The 22,926-nt window shown below is 44.7% G+C and overlaps 1 protein-coding gene across 4 annotated transcripts in view; it reads left to right on the forward strand.

The window, feature by feature from the left end:
• Nucleotides 1-22,926, forward strand: part of DZIP1 (DAZ interacting zinc finger protein 1) — a 151,245-nt gene that overhangs the window by 16,156 nt on the left and 112,163 nt on the right. For all 4 annotated transcript variants that reach the window (XM_077483032.1, XM_077483033.1, XM_077483034.1 and 1 more), the window contains exon 3: nt 6,052-6,136. In XM_077483032.1, coding sequence (XP_077339158.1) covers nt 6,052-6,136 — 85 coding nt within the window. The remainder of the gene's footprint in view (nt 1-6,051; nt 6,137-22,926) is intronic.

A 22,926-nucleotide genomic window follows, 5' to 3' on the forward strand; every position in this document is an offset into this window, starting at 1 on the left:
ACATGGTACAGGAGATGGTCAGAGACTGGGGACATGGTACAGGAGATGGTCAGAGACTGGGGACATGGTACAGGAGATGGTCAGAGACTGGGGACATGGTACAGGAGATGGTCAGAGACTGGGGACATGGTACAGGAGATGGTCAGAGACTGGGGACATGGTACAGGAGATGGTCAGAGACTGGGGACATGGTACAGGGGATGGTCAGAGACTGGGGACATGGTACAGGGGATGGTCAGAGACTGGGGACATGGTACAGGAGATGGTCAGAGACTGGGGACATGGTACAGGAGATGGTCAGAGACTGGGGACATGGTACAAGAGATGGTCAGAGACTGGGGACATGGTACAGGAGATGGTCAGAGACTGGGGACATGGTACAGGAGATGGTCAGAGACTGGGGACATGGTACAGGAGATGGTCAGAGACTGGGGACATGGTACAGGAGATGGTCAGAGACTGGGGACATGGTACAGGGGATGGTCAGAGACTGGGGACATGGTACAGGAGATGGTCAGAGACTGGGGACAGGGAACAGGAGATGGTCAGAGACTGGGGACGTGGTACAGGAGATGGTCAGAGACTGGGGACGTGGTACAGGAGATGGTCAGAGACTGCGGACGTGGTACAGGAGATGGTCAGAGACAGGGGACGTGGTACAGGAGATGGTCAGAGACAGGGGACGTGGTACAGGAGATGGTCAGAGACAGGGGACGTGGTACAGGAGATGGTCAGAGACAGGGGACGTGGTACAGGAGATGGTCAGAGACAGGGGACGTGGTACAGGAGATGGTCAGAGACAGGGGACGTGGTACAGGAGATGGTCAGAGACTGCGGAAGTGGTACAGGAGATGGTCAGAAATTGCACACATGATACATGACACATGATACAATTGATACAATGCAGCCAGCCAGTGTGTCCCCCGTTGCAGCCAGCCAGTGTGTCCCCCTCATAGCAGCCAGCCAGTGTGTCCCCTCACATAGCAGCCAGCCAGTGTGTCCCCTCACATAGCAGCCAGCCAGTGTGTCCCCTCACATAGCAGCCAGCCAGTGTGTCCCCTCACATAGCAGCCAGCCAGTGTGTCCCCTCACATAGCAGCCAGCCAGTGTGTCCCCTCACATAGCAGCCAGCCAGTGTGTCCCCTCACATAGCAGCCAGCCAGTGTGTCCCCTCACATAGCAGCCAGCCAGTGTGTCCCCTCACATAGCAGCCAGCCAGTGTGTCCCCTCTAATAGCAGCCAGCCAGTGTGTCCCCTCTAATAGCAGCCAGCCAGTGTGTCCCCTCTAATAGCAGCCAGTGTCCCCTCATAGCAGCTAACCTGTGAAGAGAAGAGGAGGAGAGTCGCCTCCGTCGCCTGTTTGATCACAGCAGGGGAACATCACAGCTTTCAGTTCAATAGCTGTGTGTTCCCGGCCGCGTGCCGTCACGTAAGCCCCTCCCCCTTGTCAGGGCACTTTGATAGACAGATCATCCGTCCAATCCTACGGGTGATCTGTCTATCAAAGTGCCCTGACAAGGGGGAGGGGCTGTACGTGATGGCGCACGGCCGGGAACACACAGCTATTGAACTGAAAGCTGTGATGTTCCCGCGCTGTGATCAAACAGGCGGCGGAGACGGCTCTCCCGCACTATATAGATATAGCTTTTCATGATGGGCGCACCAGGGGCGGGGGGCGAAGCCCCGCCCCTACACTGGCCCCGCCCCATTTTCGGCTCCATTATCGGTCGTTTTTCTCTTTCGGCAAATTGCCGAAAATGGCATTTTCGGCCGATATGTTTCGGCGGCCGAAATTTCGGTGCATCCCTAATAAATGGGGATGGATGAGGCAGGAATTGGCACAGATAAGCACTGTGGGTACTTTAGATCCAGCCCACAGCGCTGCTCCAATTTTCAATTTTCCAATTTTGCACATTGTATTGATCGGTACGGAGAGGGGAAGAGCTGAGGCAGGCATGCGCTGGCTTGTTGACAACTGATCACATGGTAAAGGGCCCCTGTCATTGACATTCCCAGATGCATGCCCCAGAGGGCGTGCAGTAGCGCTATTCTGGGAGGACATCATAGTATGCCCTCCCCGAGTTATCCGACTGCGCTGTAGCCATAATTTGGCTATGGGCCGGTTGGTAAATGGTTAAGCTGGCCCTAGATGGATTGAAATTCGGCAGGGACTGGCCAAATTTCGATCCATCTATGGCTGTTTGAGTTCTTGAAGAGTCAATCTAATGATTGATTTCTCTTGAATGGGACTGTTGGTGAATTTTTGTTTGATCAGCACTATAGCCAATGAGCTGCAGCACTGATCAATGTATTCTGACAATGGAGGAGTCCCAGCTATCAGAATACAATAGCGCAACGGGGAAGATTCCCCGATTCACCTCTTATGTGTGGATGGAGGAGTCTTTTCAGTTTTTTCTATCAGCAAAAAAAAGTAATCAGCTTAAAGTGGGGTACCCCCTAAAAAAAAAATATATAAGTCAGCAGCTACAAATACTGCAGCTGCTGACTTTTAATAATCGGACACTTACCTGTCCCAGGGTCCAGCGATGCGGGGGAACGAAGCCCCCCCTCGTTCCCCGCTCTGCTCGCGGCGCCGTCATACGTACTGTGGGCACCCAGGGCGCCGTGATACGCCGTACAGTCACCTGGGACACGTGACAGGTCCCAGGTGACTGTGCGGCGCGAGGGGAAGTGATGTCACCAGCCCGGGCAAGGAAGAAGGCAGACTACAAGGGACCCCCTAGCAACAGGTATTTAAAAAAAAAATTTTGCCAATTATTATTATTTTTTTTTTTTAAAAGAATTTTAAACAACTTTTTATTTTTTGGTGACAACACCACTTTAAGTGTGTTTGGGTGATTCATGAAGTGGAGCATAAAGCCAATAACACCTAATCAGTTTTCAATTTATAGACACATTAAACAAATTCTGATTGGTTATTGTGGACAATTTCTTAGATTTTGTGCTGACTTTCTTTGATCCAGTTCTCACAAATCACCTCTATTTATACAGTATAAATTGAAAGTACATACAGACATGTCATGTTTTTCAGGCCTGCAGTCACTTAAAGGGGTTGTAAACCCTGGTTTTTTTTCACCTTAATGCATCCTATTACCTGAACCCCTTCATCTCTTCAGCGAGAACGTGCTATCCCTCTCTCTATGGGGTCCCGAGTCTTGAATGGATAGATTGATAACAGCGCAGCCATTGGCTTCCACTGCTGTCAATCAAATCTAATGAAAGAAGAAAACTAGCTGTGCCAAAAAATAAAAGTACTAAAAATTAAACCCTTATAAACAATGATTCATATAATCAAAAAAGTTTTTTTATAACCGATAATCTCCAATATCAATGTCCTCATCAGTTCATAAAGAGATGACTTCCACATTGCAACAGTTCATTTGCAAGAAGGGGTTATTGCAATAAAACAATCCTCTCGGGCACTCTTATTATAACACCACGGTGATTCACACATATGCAGGTGAAAAAAGGGATGCCTGACCACCGAGATGCAGATATGCTTACCAGGTGACAAAATAAGGAGCATTTAAATATAATTCTTCCACATCCTTAGGATTGAACCAGGAACTATAGAACTATAGATCTTTCTGAGCTTTCTTGATGTGTGTGTCCCACTTCTGGCTGCAGCCTGTTGATTTTTATTTTTATAAATTTTTTGTTTTGTGTCTAGCGTGGTTTATTTTTTTCTATAATCAAATCCAATGACTTGGGGGCGGGGCCGAGTCCGGCATTGTGTCTTTGGATGCAAATGCTGGACTCGGGAGCGCGCCCGCAAGGTAACCCCCTGGGAGAGTGCTTCTCCTAGGGGGTTATCTGATGCGGGCAAGGAGCCACGAGAGCCACCGGGGGGACCCCAGAAGAGGATGTTCGGGGCCACTCTGTGCAAAACGATCTGCACAGTGGAGGTGAGTATGAGATGTTTGTTATTAAAAAAAAAAAAAAATGATCCTTTACAATCACTTTAATGAACAGCAGATTTACTATTTTCATTGAATTAGTCATATTGCTTGAGCTGATGTTGCAATGGTGCACTTTCTTTATCAGTTTTATTGTTTTTTGTTATTAATGGCGTACCCTTTAAAAAAACAAAGCATTGTTTTTTTTTTTTCGATTCAATGTTAGTGTTACATGTACAGCCATGGCCAAAGGTTTTGAGAATGACACAAATATTACTTTTCACAAAGTCTGCTTCCCCAGTTTTTATGATGGCAATTTGCATATACACCAGAATGTTATGAAGAGTGATCAGATGAAAATTAACTTAAAGGAGAAGTATAGCCAAAGCTTGTTTGGCTGTATTTCTATAGATCACAGGAGTGTACTTTGTTTTGCACTCCTATGAACCATTTTCAGCAGAGAGCAGGCTGAGGTCCGCTCTCTGCTGACGTCACAGAAGTCAATCCAGGCACTGCGTCATCGCGACAATGGAAGTCGGGATCCGCCAGGTGTCTGGACTGACACCTGGCCCAGCCTCTCAGCAAGCTCCCTCTCCACAGCCCAGCGCTCCAATGAGCGAGGAGGGGGCAGAGCAGAGAGCTGCTGAGTGACACTCAGCAGCTCTCTGCTCGGGGAGCTGTCAGAACCGAGTGATCAGCTGTTTTTGATCACTCGGTTCTCAGTGTAGAGGCGCCAGGGGGACAGATGCAGCATTGAATCAATGCTGCATCCACCTGGGTAAGCATTATTCTGAAAAAAAAATGCAAACCCATACTTCTCTTTTAATCCCATAAAAAAATTTCACTGCATTTGTAAAGAAGGCTTTATGGAGCCCAAGAAAGTCCAGCAAGCACCAGGACCGTCTCCTACAGTTGATTCAGCTGTGGAATCTGGGCACCACCAGTACAGAGCTTTCTCATGAATGGCAGCAGACAGGTGTGAGTACATCTGCACACACAGTGAGGCAAAGACTTTTGGAGGCTGGTCTGGTGTCGAGAAGGGCAGCAAAGAAGCCACTTCTCCCCAAGGAAAACTGATTGATCTTCTGCAAAAGGTAGAGAGATTGGACTGCTGAGAACTGGGTAAAGTAATTTTCTCTGAGGAATCCTCTTTCCAACTGTTTGAGGCATCCGAAAAAAACCTTGTCCGGAGAAGAAAAGGTGAGCGCCACCATCATTCCTGTGTCATGCTAACAGTAAAGCATCCTGAGACCATTCATGTATGGGGTTGCTTCTCAGCCAAGGAGTGGGCACACTCATGATTTTGTCTAAGAACACAGTCATGAATAAACAATGGTACAAAAACATCCTCCGAGAGCAACTTCTCCCAACCATCCAAGAACAGTTTGGTGAGGAACAGTCAACACTGCAAATATTGACTCTGCATAAACTTCATGTATTTATTTGTCAATAAAAGCCTTTTGACACTTATGAAATGCTTGTAATTATACTTCAGTATACCATAATAACATCTGACAAAAAGATCTTAAAGCGGTAGTAAACCCGCAAATTTTTTTATTTTTTTTTAAACCTGCAAAGCAAAAGGCATAATGAGCTAGTATGCACCGCATACTAGCTCATTATGAAATACTTACCTTAGAACGAGGCCCCGACATCTGGCCCGATCCACGCCGAGGGAGCTGACATGCTCCCTCGGCGTTTCTTCCGGGTATCGCGGCTCCGGCGCTGTGAGTGGCCGGAGCCGCGATATCGTCACTCCCGCGCATGCACGTGGGAGATTTCAGTCCGGCCGGACGAGCGCTGCCGGATTTTCACGGCGAGAACCCCCTTGTGCGCATGCGCCGCTGCAGTCAGCGGCGCATACCGAGGGTAATATCTCCTAAACCGTACAGGTTTAGGAGTTTTTTTTTTTACCTACAGGTAAGCCTTATTATAGGCTTTCCTGTAGGTAAAAGTTAAAAAATTGACCATACAACCACTTTAAAACATTAAAGCAGTAAACTTTGTGAAAAATTTATTTTGTGTCATTCTCAAAACTTTTGGCCATGGCTGTATATAGTAATTCTGATACTTGATATTAGACTTGCTATAAACACAAATATATAAGTATGTATACATGTTTTTTTCTTTTCAGTGCCAACATTGTGAGAAGTCTTTTGTAAACTCTTCGTATTTAGAAAGTCACATAAAGAGGAGGCATGCTGAAGACACTTCTTTTGGTAATTAATATCTTTGTAAGAACAGTATATTGTGGGCTAATATATTTGTACACAAGTGTGTCCTGACTTTAATTCTGGCCAGTAATGTCCCATATTTTAGGGCCTGTTTGCACTTCTGCACTTAAGCCCTGGTTCACATTGGTGCGATTTTGCATGCGATTTGACATGTCAAATTGCATGCCAAATTGACAGCAATTGCCGGCAATGGCACTGTCCTAATCGGTGTGACGCCGCATTTGCAGCGGCATCACGACTTTAAAAAGTCGTTTTTGTACTACTTTTGGCGATTTTGGGGTGCGATTTCCATTGACATCTGTGCAGAAACCCTCTGAAATCGTCCCCGAAATCGGGACTGACATACGGGAATGAAATAGTGCAAGTTTCACTTAACTTGCACAATTTCATTACCGCACTCAGTGTTAACCTTGGCTTAGACATGCAATTTAGAAGCACCTTTTTTCAAGTGTCAGGCCTTGTCTGTGGGCGGGGGCTTATCAGAATCTGGAAGTCCCCTTTAACAAGAGAGCCTCCAGATCCCCCCCCCCCCATGTGAATGAGTATGGGGTATGTCGTACTAATACTCATTCACCAAAAAAGTGTCAAAAAAAAAATAAAAACAGTATGCAGGTTTTTGACAAAATCTTTTACTAAAAATAGCTCCAAGATGTCTTCTTTCTTCAATGGTCTTCTCTCTCCTCCGGTTCTTCTCCCTCTGTTGCTGATGTCTTCTTCCCTTGGTTCTTTTGCTGGTTCTTCTTCCGATGCTAGCTCCCACAGTTGTGCCAGCTCCGTTCTTTGCCAGTTCTTTTATAGACATGGGGCGTGACCATCCGATGATGTCATGCGGAGACCTCGCCCCCCCCTTATGACATCACCTCCCGGGGCATGATGGGGTGGTGACATCATGCGGGGCGGGGTCTCTGCATGACATCACCGGGTGGCCATGCCCCATTTCTATAAAAAGACTAGCAGAGAGCAAAGCTGGTACAACTGGAGGAGGGAGAAGACCACTGGTGAAAAAAGACACTATTTTTAATAAAGAAGTTTGTCAAAAACCTGTGTACTGTTTTTATTTATTTATTCTTGACACTTTGTGAATTGGAAGGGTTACAATATATCCAGAACTCATTCACATGAGGGGGGGTGCTGGATCTTGGGGCCTCCTTGTTAAAAGGGACTTCCAGGTTACGATAAGCCCCCCCCCCGGCTGCAGATCCCCACAACCACTGCCCAGGTTTGTTGGGAAGAGGCCTTTGTTCCCATCAACATGGGGACAAGGTGCTTTGGGACGGGGGAGGCACAAAGCACCCACCCCCCCATGTTGAGGGCATGTGGCCTGGTATGGTTGGGGGGGCACTTGCCCGCCCCCCCTCTTTTCTGACCTGCCGGGCTTGCTTGGATAAGGGTCTGGTATGTATTGTGGTGGGGACCCCACACTGGTTTTATTTACATTTTGGTGTAGAGGTTCAGCTTCAAGATCTTTAGAGCACAAGTCGCATGGCACAAGTCAGATCAGTTAAGAGTATGATTCGACTCTTGACATTGAAATCAATGGGCTGAAATCGTGCCCACACCTGACCCAAGTAGTGCAGGGAGCATTTTCAAAGTCGGACCAGTTAAAGTGATTGTAAAGTCTCATGTTTCTTACTTACCTCGTCTGTTGCAGTGTATTTGCACAGAGCAGCCCGGATCCTCCTCTTCTCGGGTTCCTCTCCTGTTGAGTGCCCCCACAGAAATCAGATTGCTATGGGGGCACCCGACTTGAGACACAGCTCCCTGTGTCCATTCAGGCACAAAGCTGCGGCCTGGACCTCTCCCTCTGACTTTGATTGACAGCAGCGGGAGCCAATGGCGCCACTGCTGTGTCTCAGCCAATCAGGAGGAGGGAGAGTCTCAGACGGCCAAAGTATACGTGGATATCGCTGGACAGGGATGGGGCTCATGAAGGTTTCCTATTTAGAATAATAAGCTGTCAGGTTAGTAAAAATCTGAACCAATTCAATCACAGTTTGCAGTATACATAGATTTGCACAACAATGGGAATATTGCTGAACTTTGGTTTATCATATGGTTACTGTGAAATTGTGTGAATGCATCAATGTAGTGCATGTTATCTCAGCTTGCAGAGCTTGGATTCATTCATAGGTGTGTGCAGAGGGTGTGCTAATGACCTAGTGCGCATTAACATTATCACTCTGTGTGCAGGCAGGGAGATGGGAAAGATCTTCCTCTTATTGGCTCTGCCATAAGAGAAGTGCTTACTCAGTTCTCTTTCACTGTGCCAGCAGGGAGCATAATGTGTCGGGGTAACATATATGTAGACTCACACACATGCATGTGTGTTTGAGCTTTGGGGTGCACACCCTAACGCAATATGCGGCGCACACCTATGGATTCATTGAATACGTTTACCAAAAATTTAAATATTGCAGAATATACAGCCTTGTGCTAAATAACTAAGCTCCATTTCATGCTGAATAAACTAAATTATTAGTTTTATTTTTAAAATACATTATCTTTAGATAGATTTTTGCCCCAGAAACATTTTATTAAAATACATTTGATAAAAATCAAAAAAAAAAAAATCCAATTTTTTTTTAATTAAATCATTGATTTATATCCACCCTGGGCTTAGTTAAATCGTAGGTGGTGCTGGGGCAGCTGCTGCACACAGAAGGCTTTTTATTTTCATGCATAGAATGCATGAAGATAAAAAAAAAAACTTCTGACTTTACAACTCCTTTTAAGATGACTGTCATAGGGAACCATTCATTTTGACATGTCATGCGACTTGTACTCTGGAAGTCAAAGCGCATATCGGACCAGTGTGAACCGGCCCTTACAGTGCTTTTGTTCTTTTGCATTTTTTCAAGGGGGAAGGTGCTGCAGCTGTGTCTATTCAAGTACTTGTTTATATGTTGTACCTCATCAGCAGGGTAATTTTACACTTGTGTAAACATTGCAAGTCAACTTCCAGCTTTCAGGTGGACGTGATTTAGCATTGCTTCCACAAGCCCCCAGAATGTATGTCCCTGCCATGGTCTCATGGCCTGTAAAGGCTTTTAATACGTTGTTTGTGGACAATATTGTGTACCAAAGTTTAACATGTGTGCAAAAAAAAAATGAAAAATGGGTCTGAGAGCAAAAAAAATTAAAGCGTTAATCTGAAAAAACAAACAGATCCTGTTCCCTTAAAGCATTTTATACAGCACAGTGCTTGTGCTGTATCATTTGGACCTCTGTAACCCCCCCCCCCCCCCTTAAAATACCTGTCTGATCCTGCCTTGCTGTACCCTCCCCTTTGTAAACTGACCACAGTGTATTATGGCTGCTGAGCCCTGACAACGTGGTCAGTTTACGTGCCTCCATCATCCGCAGCCCTGCTTTGTCTCCTCTCTGCTCCTGTGTCCTCCTTCCCCCTCCCCTCCCTGCCTGTCTGCTCCCTCTAGAAGCTGGAAATCATTTTAGTAGACACCACTAATGCAGTGTACTCTACTAGCTTCTGGGTCCCATGCCGAACAGATGATCTGAAGCATTCTGAACACAGGAGGTCAGTTGTTGGCATGGGCACTAGTCAGAGAATTTGTTTGCATTTTCTGAATGAATGCAAAGTGTTTTCTGATCAAATGAAGTAGAGAGTGTGATGTCACTCCACCTTGTTCAGTGAGAGAAGAGATTGCATTCACAATGCAGCAAGCCAGTCACTGGGCATGGGACCTGAACAGTTTGCATTCACATTGCAGAAAGCCAATCGCTCGGCATGGAACCAGATCAGAGCAATTTGCACTCACAATGCCCCAAGCCACTACTATCTACTTCAGTGTTTTCCAGCTTCTAGGGGCATTGGCCAGGTATTGCACATGCATAGTTACATTCGTTTGAACTATGAAAAAAGATATACATACCTGGAATTCTTCTTTAGGAATGTATGTCTGAGAGATATGACTGTACCGTTAAAGCAATTTGCTTGTGAATATTACTACAAATTCCAGTTGTTGACTGTTTTTCTTTATATAGTATCTGAAATGCAGTGGTGTTAATGGGGCACTAAGTGCCACAATTTTACCTATTAGAAGAACCTTGCATCTAATTTTGACAAAACTGACACACATGGGTCCTATAAAGTACCATCTTTACAAACCGCATCACATATCACTTCAACCTAGAGATGCATAAGGTATGGGCCACATTTGAAGTATTCTGCCTGCCTTATACCATGGTAATATCATTAGTTCCATATTAACTAATATTCCACACTCTAGGAACATTTGCTCAGGTCACACAAGGTGTCATGGTATAAGTATTTGGGTAAGAACAGTCTGGGTTTCTCTACTGGCAACCAAACAATGTCATTCTTACATATTTTAAAATGCCCTAGCAGTTTCCAGGTGTGAAATATGAAAAACTCTACAGTCAGACACTTTATACATCAGACCCAGTATGGGATGTTATGTATGTGATTGTGATAAATGTAAGGGAATTGCAGGAAATATTTTACATGCAGAGAAATTTGCATTACATATCACAAGTATGACATATTTTAATAATAACCAATATGTTGGTAAATAAGGGTACACAGAATGTCTACAGTGATGAATTTTCTCTAAGGGCCAGCTCACACCACAATTTCTGCTTTCCAGATGCGTTTCTGCGTGTGTTTTGTGCATTTTTTGATGTGTTCTAGTGCCCCCCCCCCTTTTTTTCTTCCTCTCAATTGAGAACATGCATTCTGGTGTATTTTCTGTCCTCCAGATGCGTTCAATACAGAAAAAAATGCAACATGTACTTTTGTTCACTGCACTGGTGTAAACAAGGGACATTGGAATCAATGTTAAACACTGTCCATGCATTTTTCATGCAGAATAAAAATGCACTGGACATGATCTGGTGTAAAGCAGCCCTTAAGCTTGATATTTTAAATGCGTTGTCCTTTGTTGCAAACAAGGTATTGTCAGTCAAATGAAGTGAAGAATGTTTCATTAAAAAGGAAGTATGGCAAATGCTCAGTATAGCGGTGTAGTCTTTGCGGTTCGGCTTCAAGATAAGGGGGGAGGGGGGGGAGGAGAGCTAGCAGCAGTTGAGTTAAGGTTAACAAGCTTATGCAGTGATATTACTTATTGAATAGGCATTTTAGCATTCAAACCTAATACCTTATATGACGACTTTATGTGATACCTTAGTCCAGGGCTCGACAAACCCTGGGCGCCAGGTCGCATTTGCGACTAGAATTAGCGCCCTGGTGCCTGAGGCTGCACAGCTGGGGTATCCCGTCTCCGTGCGCACACCGTGATCGCATTGGGCCGCATGCCGGCAGGTAATTGAGGCCGTGGCTTTGCAGCCTTCTGCAGTCCTAGGGTTCCTTCTGGAATCTGGCACCCTCTTGTGGTGGCCGTTGGTATGACATTCAGCAATGGTAATGGAGCTTCCCCTGCCTGTTTTCATTGCCCCTCCATCTCCTTCCCTTTACTTAGAACCCCCAAACATTATATATATTTTTTTTATTCTAACGCCCTAGAGAATAAAATGGCGGTCAATGCAATACTTTCTGCCGCACCGTATTTGCGCAGTGGACTTACAAGCGCACTTTTTTGGGAAAAAATACTTTTTTTAAAAAAAGACAACAGTTAGCCCAATTTTTTTTTTATACTGTGAAAGATAATGTTACGCTGAGAAAATTGATACCCAACATGTCACGCTTTAAAATTGCGTCCGCTCGTGGAATGGCGACAAACTTGTACAATTGGCTTCAGTATAAATCACACAAATAGGAAACACAAGGGGAACACAAAGACACTGAATTTCAAAAGAGCCAACTTCCCTAAACTACGAACCTTGCTAGAAGATATAAATTGGGATAAAATCTTAGAAACAAAGAACACAGAGGAGAGATGGGTTTGCTTTAAGAGCATATTAAATAAGGGCATTAGAAAGGGCATCCCATTGGGAAATAAATTTAAAAGTGCGAACAAAAGTCCTGGATGGCTTAACTCCAATGTAAAAATGCATATAAAAGCAAAGGAGGCCTTCAAAAAATACAAGGCTGAGGGATCATCATTAGCATTCAGACTTTACAAAGAATGCAATAAGATATGTAATGGTGCAATTAGGGAGGCTAAAATAGAATATGAAAGACACAGGAGAGCAAAAAATATCCCAAGAAATTCTTTAAGTATATAAACAGTGAAAAACGAGGACAGACCATATTGGCCCCATAAAGAATGAGGAAGAACATCTGGTTACAAGGGATGGGGAGATGGCAAAGCTATTGCATTTATTCTCCTCAGTCTTCACAAGGGAATTGGGGAGGGGGTTTCAGTAACCAAAACTGCATTGTTTGTCCTCATGACACATAACAGGAAGCACCTCCATGGCTAACAGAGGACAGCATTAGAAATAGACTTGAGAAACTTAACATTAATAAATCACCGGGAACAGATGGCTTGCACCTGAGGGTACTTAGGGAACTCAGTCAAGTAATTGCCAGACCATTGTTCCTAATTTTTACTGACAGTCTACTGACTGGAATGGTACCAGCGGATTGGAGAAAAGCCAATGTAACACCAATATTTAAAAAAAGGGCAAAAAATGTATGCCAGGGAATTACAGACCAGTTAGCCTAACATCAATAGTATGCAAGCTCTTGAAGGGGATGATAAGGGATTATTTACAAGATTTTATTTAAATGATTTTTATTAGAATTTTGCAAGAAAATGAAGACAGGACATGAACATGTACATGCCCAATCCAGGCAAAAAATGCATAAAAACATATCAATCATAATGACAATGTATATTCAAGTATCCATAATATATCATATATGTGTAAGGCACAATACAAAAGTTTCCACTTCAAATCTATCACATATGTGTATATTATTCCTCATACACTTTACTACTCTCCAGCCTGGACATGTACAAACCACTAATGACCATCTTAAACGAATGTTAATCTGAAAGCAAAGAAGATAAAGGAAAGAATAGAATAAGAAGTGCAAAAGAAGAGAGTCGAGGGTACTGAGGGACGACCCAGCTTATATTTGTCCTTTACATAGTCCTATTCCTTGTGGAGGCATTCCATGCGGACCAATTATTTAAATATTTCTTAATGGACCCATCTCTATACGCTAAAATTTTCTCATATTCTGAGATGATGGTCACTTTCCTAATCAGTTCTGAGATACTAGGGGTGTCTTTTGTTTTCCATTTGTATACTATCAAGGTCCTGGCCGCGAAGATAACATGCATTGCTATTGTTCTCTTGGGAACTGGGTATGTTGACATACCAATACTGAGTAGGGCTTTTTCTGGGGAAGGCTTAATTAGAACTCCTGTGATGCGGGCAATCAATCTAAATACCTCATTCCAGAAACTCTGCAGGTGCGGGCATCTCCACCACATATGAAGTAATGTCCCCACTTGGCCACATCCCCTCCAACACTCGTTTGATCTGTCACCTGAAAATTTGGCTATGATATAAGGAGTAAGGTGCCATCTTGCCGTAATCTTCGCAGCCAGTTCCTCATAATTTGCACATCTCGAAAAACTAACATTATTTCTGAAGGCCTGCAACCATTGTTGCTCAGTAAATTTCTGACCTATATCTGTTTCCCATTTCTCCAAATGTCCGAACCTAAAAAAGTAAGATTTAGCACCTAATAAATCGTACATTAATGTGATACCCTTAGTTTTTGAAGTAGGCGAGTTCAGGAAATCCCACACTTCCGTGATAAATTGAGTGCCTGAAATTTTCCTGTCCTGTAACCAGGATAAAATTTGGCAATGCGGCAGGAATGCATTCCGGGGTAAACGAAATTTGTTTTGAAGTGCCGGGAAATCCATGGGGCGGTTATTTTCCATAAGATCCTGAACCGTAGAGATCCCACTTTGGCGCCACCCGACCAGTGATAAGTTCGGGATCAGCCACAAAAGTGACTCTATGGGAATAGGAGCCCGTGTAAATGTGTTTGTGGCCTGGTACGATGCAAGTAGGGCCCTCCAAGCCCAGAGGGAAGCCTGCTCAGTGGGAAGTTCACTATCAACGTGAAATTGTTCAATGTTATATGCTATTAGAAGGGAGCGGAGCGACCCATAACGAATCTCAGCCTGTTCCAATTGGCACCAGGGCTTCAGTTCCCGGGAGGAAAACCAACCCCGGAGCTGATCTAGAACCGCCGCCGTAGCGTAGTCCTTTAACATGGGCACACCCAGGCCCCCAGCCCACTTCTTCTTACCCTGTACCGTGGCAGAAAATCTAGCTCTCTTCCCCGCCCAAATAAATGTTAACATTTGTTTTTGTAAAGCTTTAAAAAATTGATCAGGTATGAGGATTGGAAGGGCCCTAAATAAATACGTCAATTTGGGAAGAAGAAGCATTTTGTAAGCCGCTAATCGTCCATGCCACGAGATATAATGTTTCTTAATTCTATTCATGTTCGATTGCAGTGATTCAAATAATGGGGGGAAATTAGCTTGAAATAGCTGGGTGGTTGAAGGAGTAAGGTTTGTGCCCAAATATTTAATAGAATTGGAGGCCCATGGATATGGGAGAGCTTCCTGGATTTGAGATTTCACTTGATCATCTACACCAATTCCTAAAATGCAGGACTTATTTTCGTTAATTTTATAATACGAGGCCTTCCCAAACTGTACGATAATGTTATGTGCTGCTAAGATAGAATTAAGGGGATCGGAGAGAGTCAAAATGACATCATCCGCAATCAGTGAAAGTTTGTGATGTGTTGTCTGGGAATTTATGCCCTTCACTGCTATCTGTCTTCTAATGGTTTCTGCAAAGGGCTCCATTACTAACGCAAAAATAATGGGGAATAACGGGCAACCTTGTCTAGTACCGTTTGAGATAAGGAATTTTTTGGAAAACATTCTCTCAGTGTACACATAGGCAGACGGGGAGGAGTATAAGGCTAGTATGGCCTGATTAATTCGTCCTATCAATCCAAATTTTTTCAGAACTTCAGTCAGATAACCCCAATGTATTCTATCGAAGGCCTTCTCTGCGTCCAAGGAAAGGTGCAGAGAAGGCCTTCTCGACTTTTCAGCTGAATAAATTAGATTTATTAATCTTCTAGTTGCATCATTAGCCTGCCGGCCTAGCACAAAGCCAACTTGATCATAGTTGATAAGACCCGGTTACAATCTCGCCAACCTACCAGCAATCAATTTCGCATATATATCTTGATATCTACGTTCAATAAAGATATCGGTCTGTAACTTTGTGGAAGTGTGGGGTCCTTACCCTCTTTTGGTAACGTAATAATGGATGCTGTAAGCATCTCGCTCGGAAAGGAGGCAGCGGACATTGCGGCCCTAAAGATCTGTTGCATGTATGGAGATAATTCTACTTGGAATAGTTGATAGTACTCAGCCGAGTAACCATCCGGGCCCGGCGCTTTATTGTGGGGCATACTGCTAATGATTTTTTGAATTTCTGTGATCGTACAGGGTGCGTTCAACACCTCCAAATCACTTTGAGATATTTTAGGCAAATTTAGTGAATTCAAAAAATCCAAAATCGATCGCTCGGATGGTTGGAACGTATCCGGGTCATCCTTAAGATTATAAAGAGATTCATAATAGTCGCTAAAAGCGTCCCTCGATTTCTTTAGGGTTGTGCACTGTACGTTTCGTAATGGGGTTAACCATGCAGCCGATTTTTTGTTGTACTAACCTTTCTCGAAGCTGGTCCGCTAGCAGTTTCCCCGCCTTGTTGCTATATCTATAACTATGAGCTTTAAAAAAACGAAGGCGGTTCTCCTGCTGCGAGACCAGCATTGCACGTAATTCTTGTCGCACCGCGAACAGGTCTTCCCTAATTTTTTGTGTTGTATTTTTTTTTGTTTAAAGACTCCAAAGTCTCTATTTTCTCTAGTAGACCATTGAGCCGTTCCGTCCGCTGCCTCCTAACCCTAGCACTTAACTGAATCAATAAGCCCCTCATATACACCTTGTGCGTATTCCAAAGGGAAAAGGGATCCGACTCCGACGGAGCATTTATCTGGAAAAATTCTGCCAATGCCGTCTTTAAATAATTTGTATTCTCAGGTTGGGAAATGACAGATACCTCATTTCGCCACCTGTTAGCTATCGTCGTAGCGCCATGCTCCCCCACCCTAATTGAAATTGGCGCATGGTCTGACCATGTTATTGTGTGTATCTCAGATTTAACAATTTTTTGCAATAAAAATTTGTCAACATGGAACCTGTCAATGCGTGAATATGAATGGTGTACACTTGAAAAAAAGGTATAGTCCCTTTCCGACGCGTGTTGACACCGCCACACGTCAAATAGGTCTCCAGAGGAAAAATTTTTTGACAGATTTGGCCTTCGTGATTTGCGGATGTGCAGGTTAGAAACATCTAAATCACTGTGCATAACAGCATTAAAATCCCCACATATAATCACATGACCCTTTTTCATGGTTGATACTTTTTTCAAAATTTTTTGTAGGTAGCCACACTGGTTGGAATTTGGGAGATAAACATTTACTAGAGTGTATGTCACCCGGGCAATCTCGCAAATAAGAATAATGTAGCGACCCGACCTGTCCAGGTGAGAGTCTATAAGACGAAAAGGAATAGTATTCTTGACTGCTATGACCACTCCAGCTTTCTTCTTAGGGCCATTAGCCAAGAACACCTGTGTAAACTTGCGATTAGAAAATGAAGGGTGGTTCCCCACCATGAAATGAGATTCCTGAAAACAAATTATGTCACAGTGCAGTCTGGTCGCCTCCTTCCATGCCATTTGGCGTTTAAACTGGCTATTTAGCCCTTTAACATTAAGCGATGAAATGGTAAAAGCCATATTGAATGGTATCAAGCTCAGACTCCAACACCTAGTAGGTCAGCGTGGCTACTCCTATATGTAGGTTAGGCCCTAACTCCTCAAGGAAAGTACAAGAAACAAGCAAATTAATTCAAATCCGTTCCCTCAATGAAATGTGAAGAAAATACCTTCAGCAGTATTCTGTGAAAGGTTAGTCACTGGATAGAGAAATACAAAAAAGATAGAAAAGAAAGTAAATAAAAAGTAGCGATTCCCTAGGGAATCTGTGCTGGCGATAAACCGCTAGATCCTGGGGGTAAAGGTGGGTGTCTGTGAAGACAACAGATCGGAGGAGAGGTAACACTCTTCAAAAAAGAAAGAAAAAATCAAACAGCAAAAAACAGCGAAACAAAATTTAAACTTGTTGGACCATGTCCTGAGCATAAAGGCGAATGTAGTACTACCGTCAAGCTATACCCTCAGCCGGTTTCAGCATCCGAACTTGTTCGGATAGAGAGAGGCGATTCCGTTCTTGTTGGGCCTGCGATTTGTGGTGAAAGAAGTTGCCACTCTTCCAGAAGGCGGATACCCTCCTCGACTTTGGCCACGGCATGCGACTTCCCTTCGAACGTGACTAGCAGCTTAGCCGGATATATCCATCTATATGGGATTCGATGGTTATTTAGAGGTTTCGTTATGGTAGCCAGTTGTCTACGTTGTTGCATAGTGTACGCCGAAAAATCGGCGAAAAACTACAGTTCTTTATACTCAGGAGGTAATTCCTCCCTTCTCCTTGTCACTCGAACGAAATTCTCTTTGATATGATAGAAATTAATCCTTACGATCGTATCTCTGAGCAGGTGCGAGGGAATGCTCTTAGGTCTGGGCAATCTATGAATGCGATCCACCACCAATTCTTCCACAGGAATTTCTGGAAGTGCAGCTTTCATTAAGTTGATAAAAACTCCCGTAGCTCCTGATGTTGAACTGTTTCTGGTATCCCACGTATTCTGATATTATTGCGCCTTGAGCGGTCCTTGAGGTCCGCTAATTTCGCCTTAATGGCCGCCATGTCCTCTTCTCTGTCATTGTGGGCATCCACAAGCTCATTAAAGGTTTGGGCAAATTCCCTCATTTTTGTTTCAACATGGGACACTCTGCTAGTTACTGCATGCACTTCAGATTTAAACTGCTGGGTGATAGCCAGTATATCTGCATGCAAGGTTGACCTTAAGGAAACTAACATGTCCTTTAGAGTAGTGTCCAGTACAGGTTGATTTAATGTCGGAAATTCAGTAATAGAGTCCTGTAACTCTCTTGTATCATCCATGGAAGAATTAAGAGCACTCACCTCCCCTGTGTCATTCAAACGCTCCTCTGTTCTTTGCTTACTTTTCGCTGGGCTAGTAGATGCAGAGGTGTAGGCAGAGTGTGATGCCTGTAGCGCTGCCTGTGGGACGCCATGATCTGTAAGTCGGGCCGTCCACTCCCGCTGTGACTGCTGGCCTCGTGCGCTGCCGCCATCTTGGATGGGCATCTGTCGCTGCTGGACAAAGAAATCTAGCATTTTGCCTGGTTTTGTAAGCCCTTTTCTTTTCCGCGATGGCATCAGGGAGGTTACCCGCAGGTACTGGGAAAAATTCCAGACGAAAACGAGGGCTGGAGACGCTATTATTCGCCTTATTTGCTCAGGGTACAGCGGAGCTTCTCACTCACACATCCATCCGCTCCGCTCGTCGGCCACGCCCCCCTATTTACAAGATTTTAGTAATGAAAACGATATTATTAGCAGTAATCAGCATTGATTCATGAAGAATCGTTCTTGCCAAACCAATCTATTAACCTTCTATGAGGAGGTGAATTGCCATATAGATAAAGGAAGGCCTGTAAACATAGTGTATCTGGATTTTGCAAAAGCATTTGCCACAGTTCCCCATAAATGTTTACTGTACAAAGTATGGTCTGTGGGTAAGGATCATAGGGTGAGTACATGGATTGAAAACTGGCTACTTAACTCCTCCAAAACCACAGCGCTGAATGTTAACCTCCCTCTGGAACTGGTACAGCGACTTCAGGACCATTTTCCTTACTGTTGGGCATCCCCCTCGATTGATTTAGGTGTCAAATTGACGCCATCTTACTCTTCCCTTTTCTCGGCCAATTATTATCCCCTGTTACGAATGGTGTCCACCCTTATGCAAACCTGGCAATTTCCCACACTCTCATGGGTAGGGAGGATCTCAGCGGCGAAGATGACGATCCTTCCCAAAGTCCTTTATTATTTTCGCACTTTGCCTGTCCGGGTACCCGCTTTTTTCCTCCGACTCCTGCAGAATAGGATCCTCCAATTTATATGGGCACGCAAACGCCCCAGGGTACCTAGAGCGACCCTTTATACCCATAGGCTCCGGGGAGGCTTAGGGGTCCCCAATATCTCTAAATTCTACACAGCGGCCCAGATCTCCCCGTTGACTATGCTTCATGCAACCACGGGTGTTCCTCTATTGGTGCTCCTGGAGGTGCCTGGCTGTGACCCGTGTTCACTTCAGGCACTCCTCTGGCTCCCCAGGAATCTGCGCCCTCCCTCCCTGAGCCCCATGCTGCTACATGGTCTGCAGGTGTGGGACTCAGTTCGCTCTTCCAACAATCTGATGTCCCCCTTCCTACCCCTACTCCCCATCACCCATAACCCTCTTTTCCCACCGGGTCTGGTGGAGCCCCAGGCATTCTCCTGGTGGCTTCGCATGGCTACCCACAAGTCCAAAATTTTCTTTCCTCACGTTCATTCCCCTCCTGGGAGAGAATCCGGGAAACACAAGGGGCGCCGGCTACAGAGCATTATCACTTTATCCAATTAAACCACTGGATTGCAACATTGCGCCGCATGTCCACCTATCCCTTCCAAAAAACTTTTTTTTGAACATACATGCCATCACGCCCCAGGGTCCCCAGGCCTTATTTCGGCCATTTATGCCTCCCTGAATGGTCGCCCGCCATTGGCACCCCTCTCTTATATGACTCAATAGGAAAAAGACCTTCAGGCCCCAGTAGACCCAGAGGACTGGAACAGGGCCTGGAATACGGTCGCCAAATGCTCGTTCAACACAAATACCCTAGAGGCCGCATATAAAGTAATGTTCCGATGGTATTGGGTACCTGCCCCCACAGCTCGGGCATTCCCTGGGAGTACTGACAGATGCTGCCGCAACTGTGGACAGCGAGGTAATTTTATGCACACATGGTGGGCTTGCCCAAGGTTGGTGGGGTTCTGGTCTAGGGTTTTTGGCTTGCTGCAGACACTCTTTCACCTAACGATCCGAAGGGACGCTAAGCTAGCTCTCCTACATTGCCCGGTTCCTGGCTTGCGAGGCCCTCAACAAAAGCTGGCTACCTATCTATTTATAGCGGCCAAGCGGACCATTGCCCAAGCCTGGAAGTCACAACGAGTAGATTTTCAAGGGGTTAAGACCCGCATGACTGCTATGTTACTTCAGGAACGTATGTCCAGTATTGTCCATGATTCTCATGCTAAATTTCTAAAAATCTGGGAGCCGTGGATCTCCTATGAGTTCCCCGCGCTCCAAGCGGCATGCCTGGGCTTGGTCTAATTTCTCTTGGTGGGGCGTCCCCCCCTCCTTTCCTCCCCCTCTCTTCTCTTTACCCTTCCTTCTTCTGTTCCCTATTTCTCTTTACTCTCCTTTGTAATCTCTCCCATTGCTAATAAATACTGCTGCCACCCGTGGACGGGGGTAGTAGGAAAAGGGCTCACCCCCCGGAAACAACAAGGGAACAAGTTGTTTGGTACTGGAACCAGTCTCGATATCATCCCCTACTCATTTCCCTTCCTTATCTTGTGTTTATTAGAAGTATAATATGATGGTTTGCCCTTTGGTTTTGTATTCATGTTTTGTGGCCCCTGTGAGGGCACTCAAGGAGCAGATTGTAATCTCTTGTTTATTTCTGTTTATTCAAATTTTCAATAAACATATTGAAACAGAAAACTGGCTAGAAGGGCCAGTTCAGAGGGTGGTGATAAATGGGAAATACTGTGGGGTCCCCCAGGGTTCTGGGCTGGGACCAATCCTGTTTAATTTGTTCATAAACGACCTGGAGGATGGGGTAAACAGTTCAATCTCTGTATTTGCAGATGACACTAAGCAGGGCAATAACTTTTCTGCAGGATGTGGAAACCTTGCAAGAAGATCTGAACAAATTAATGGGGTGGGTAACTATATGAAAAATTAGGTTTAATGTAGAAAAATTTAAAATAATGCATTTGGGTGGCAAAAATATTGTAGGCAATATACTCTCTGGGGGGTGAACCTCGGGGGGGGGGGGGGGGGGGGATCTAGGATGGAAAAGGACCTGGGGGTCCTAGTAGATAGATAGGCTCAGCAATGGCATGCAATACCAAGCTGCTGCTAACAAAGCAAACAGCATATTGGCATGCATTAAAAAAAGGGATTAATTCCAGAGATAAAATGATAATTCTCCCGCTCTAAAAGATTCTGGTCCGGCTGCACCTGGAGTATGCTGTCCAGTTCTGGGCACCAGGAAGGATGTACTGGAAATGGAGCGAGTACAAAGAAGGGCAACAAAGCTAATAAAGGGTCTGGAGGATATTCGTTATGAAGAAAGGTTGCGAGCACTGAACTTATTCTCTCTGGAGAAGAGACGCTTGAGAGGGGATATGATTTCAATATACAAATATCATACTGGTGACCCCACAATAGGGATAACACTTTTTTTGCAGAAGGGAGTTTAATAAGACACGTGGCCACTCATTAAAATGAGAAGAAAAGAGGTTTAACCTTAAACTGAGTAGAGTGTTCTTTACTGTAAGGCCGCGTACACACGCGGGGACTGTTCGCTCAACTTTGTTCGTCAAACAGTTTCAGCGGACAGTCCGCTCAAAATTAGCATGGACGGACTTGGCCACACACGACGAACGAACAGTCCGCTGAAACCGTGCGCGATGACGTGAACGGCACGTACGACGGGACTAGAAAACGACGTCCTATACACTGCAATGCAAACTTCGGCGTGTAAATCCTTTCTGAGCATGCGCGGAACTTAGTTTGACGAACAAGCCTACACACGAGGGGACTGTTCGCTGAAACAAAGTTTCAGCGGACAGTTTTTCGGAAATTCCAAAAAAACTTTGTTCAGCAGACTGTTCGCTGAAACTGTCCGCTGAAAGCCCACACACGAGCGGACTGTCCGCCGAAACACTGTTCAGCGGACAAAGTTGAGCGAACAGTCCCCGCGTGTGTACGCGGCCTTAGAGTGGCAAGGATGTGGAATTCCCTCCCACAGGTGGTGATTTCAGAGAGGGGCATCGATTCAAAAAATGTTTAGATAAGCACCTGAACAACCGCAACATACATGGATATACAATGTAATACTGACTTATAATCATACACATAGGTTGGACTTGATGAATCTTTTTTCAACCTCGCCTACTATGTAACTATACAGTAAAACTTCAGTCAGAGGGGTGGCTGTGGACGTAGTATACTTGGATTTTGCAAAAGCGTTTGACACAGTTCCTCACACATGGCTAATGTGTAAGGTAAAGTCTACAGGCTTGGAAAGATCAGTTTGTAAATGGATAGAAAACTGGCTAAAAGACAGAATTCAGAGAGTAGTGGTTAATGATTCATACTCTGCATGGTCTAAGGTTATCAGTTATGTACCCCAAGGTTCAGTGTTGGGACCCTTATTTTTTAATATATTTACAAATGAAATAAAGCCTTGGATTAAAAGTACCATTTCAGTTTTTGCAGATGACGCCAAGCTATGCAGTGGAAAAACATCCTTACGGGATGTCTCCAAGCCGACCTCAATGAACTGTTTAATTGGGCAACTATGTGGCAAATTAGGTTTAATGTTGATAAATGTAAAGTTCTGCACTTGGTGGCTAAGAATATACATGCATCATACATACTAGGGGGAGTTTTTACCCCCTTCCTGATCAGAGCACTTTTTTTCGATTCGGCACTCCTGCG

Source organism: Lithobates pipiens, unplaced genomic scaffold (assembly GCF_037356315.1).
Source record: "Lithobates pipiens isolate NorthernLeopardFrog02 unplaced genomic scaffold, aLitPip1_a1.2 Scaffold_16, whole genome shotgun sequence".
NCBI lineage: Eukaryota > Metazoa > Chordata > Amphibia > Anura > Ranidae > Lithobates > Lithobates pipiens.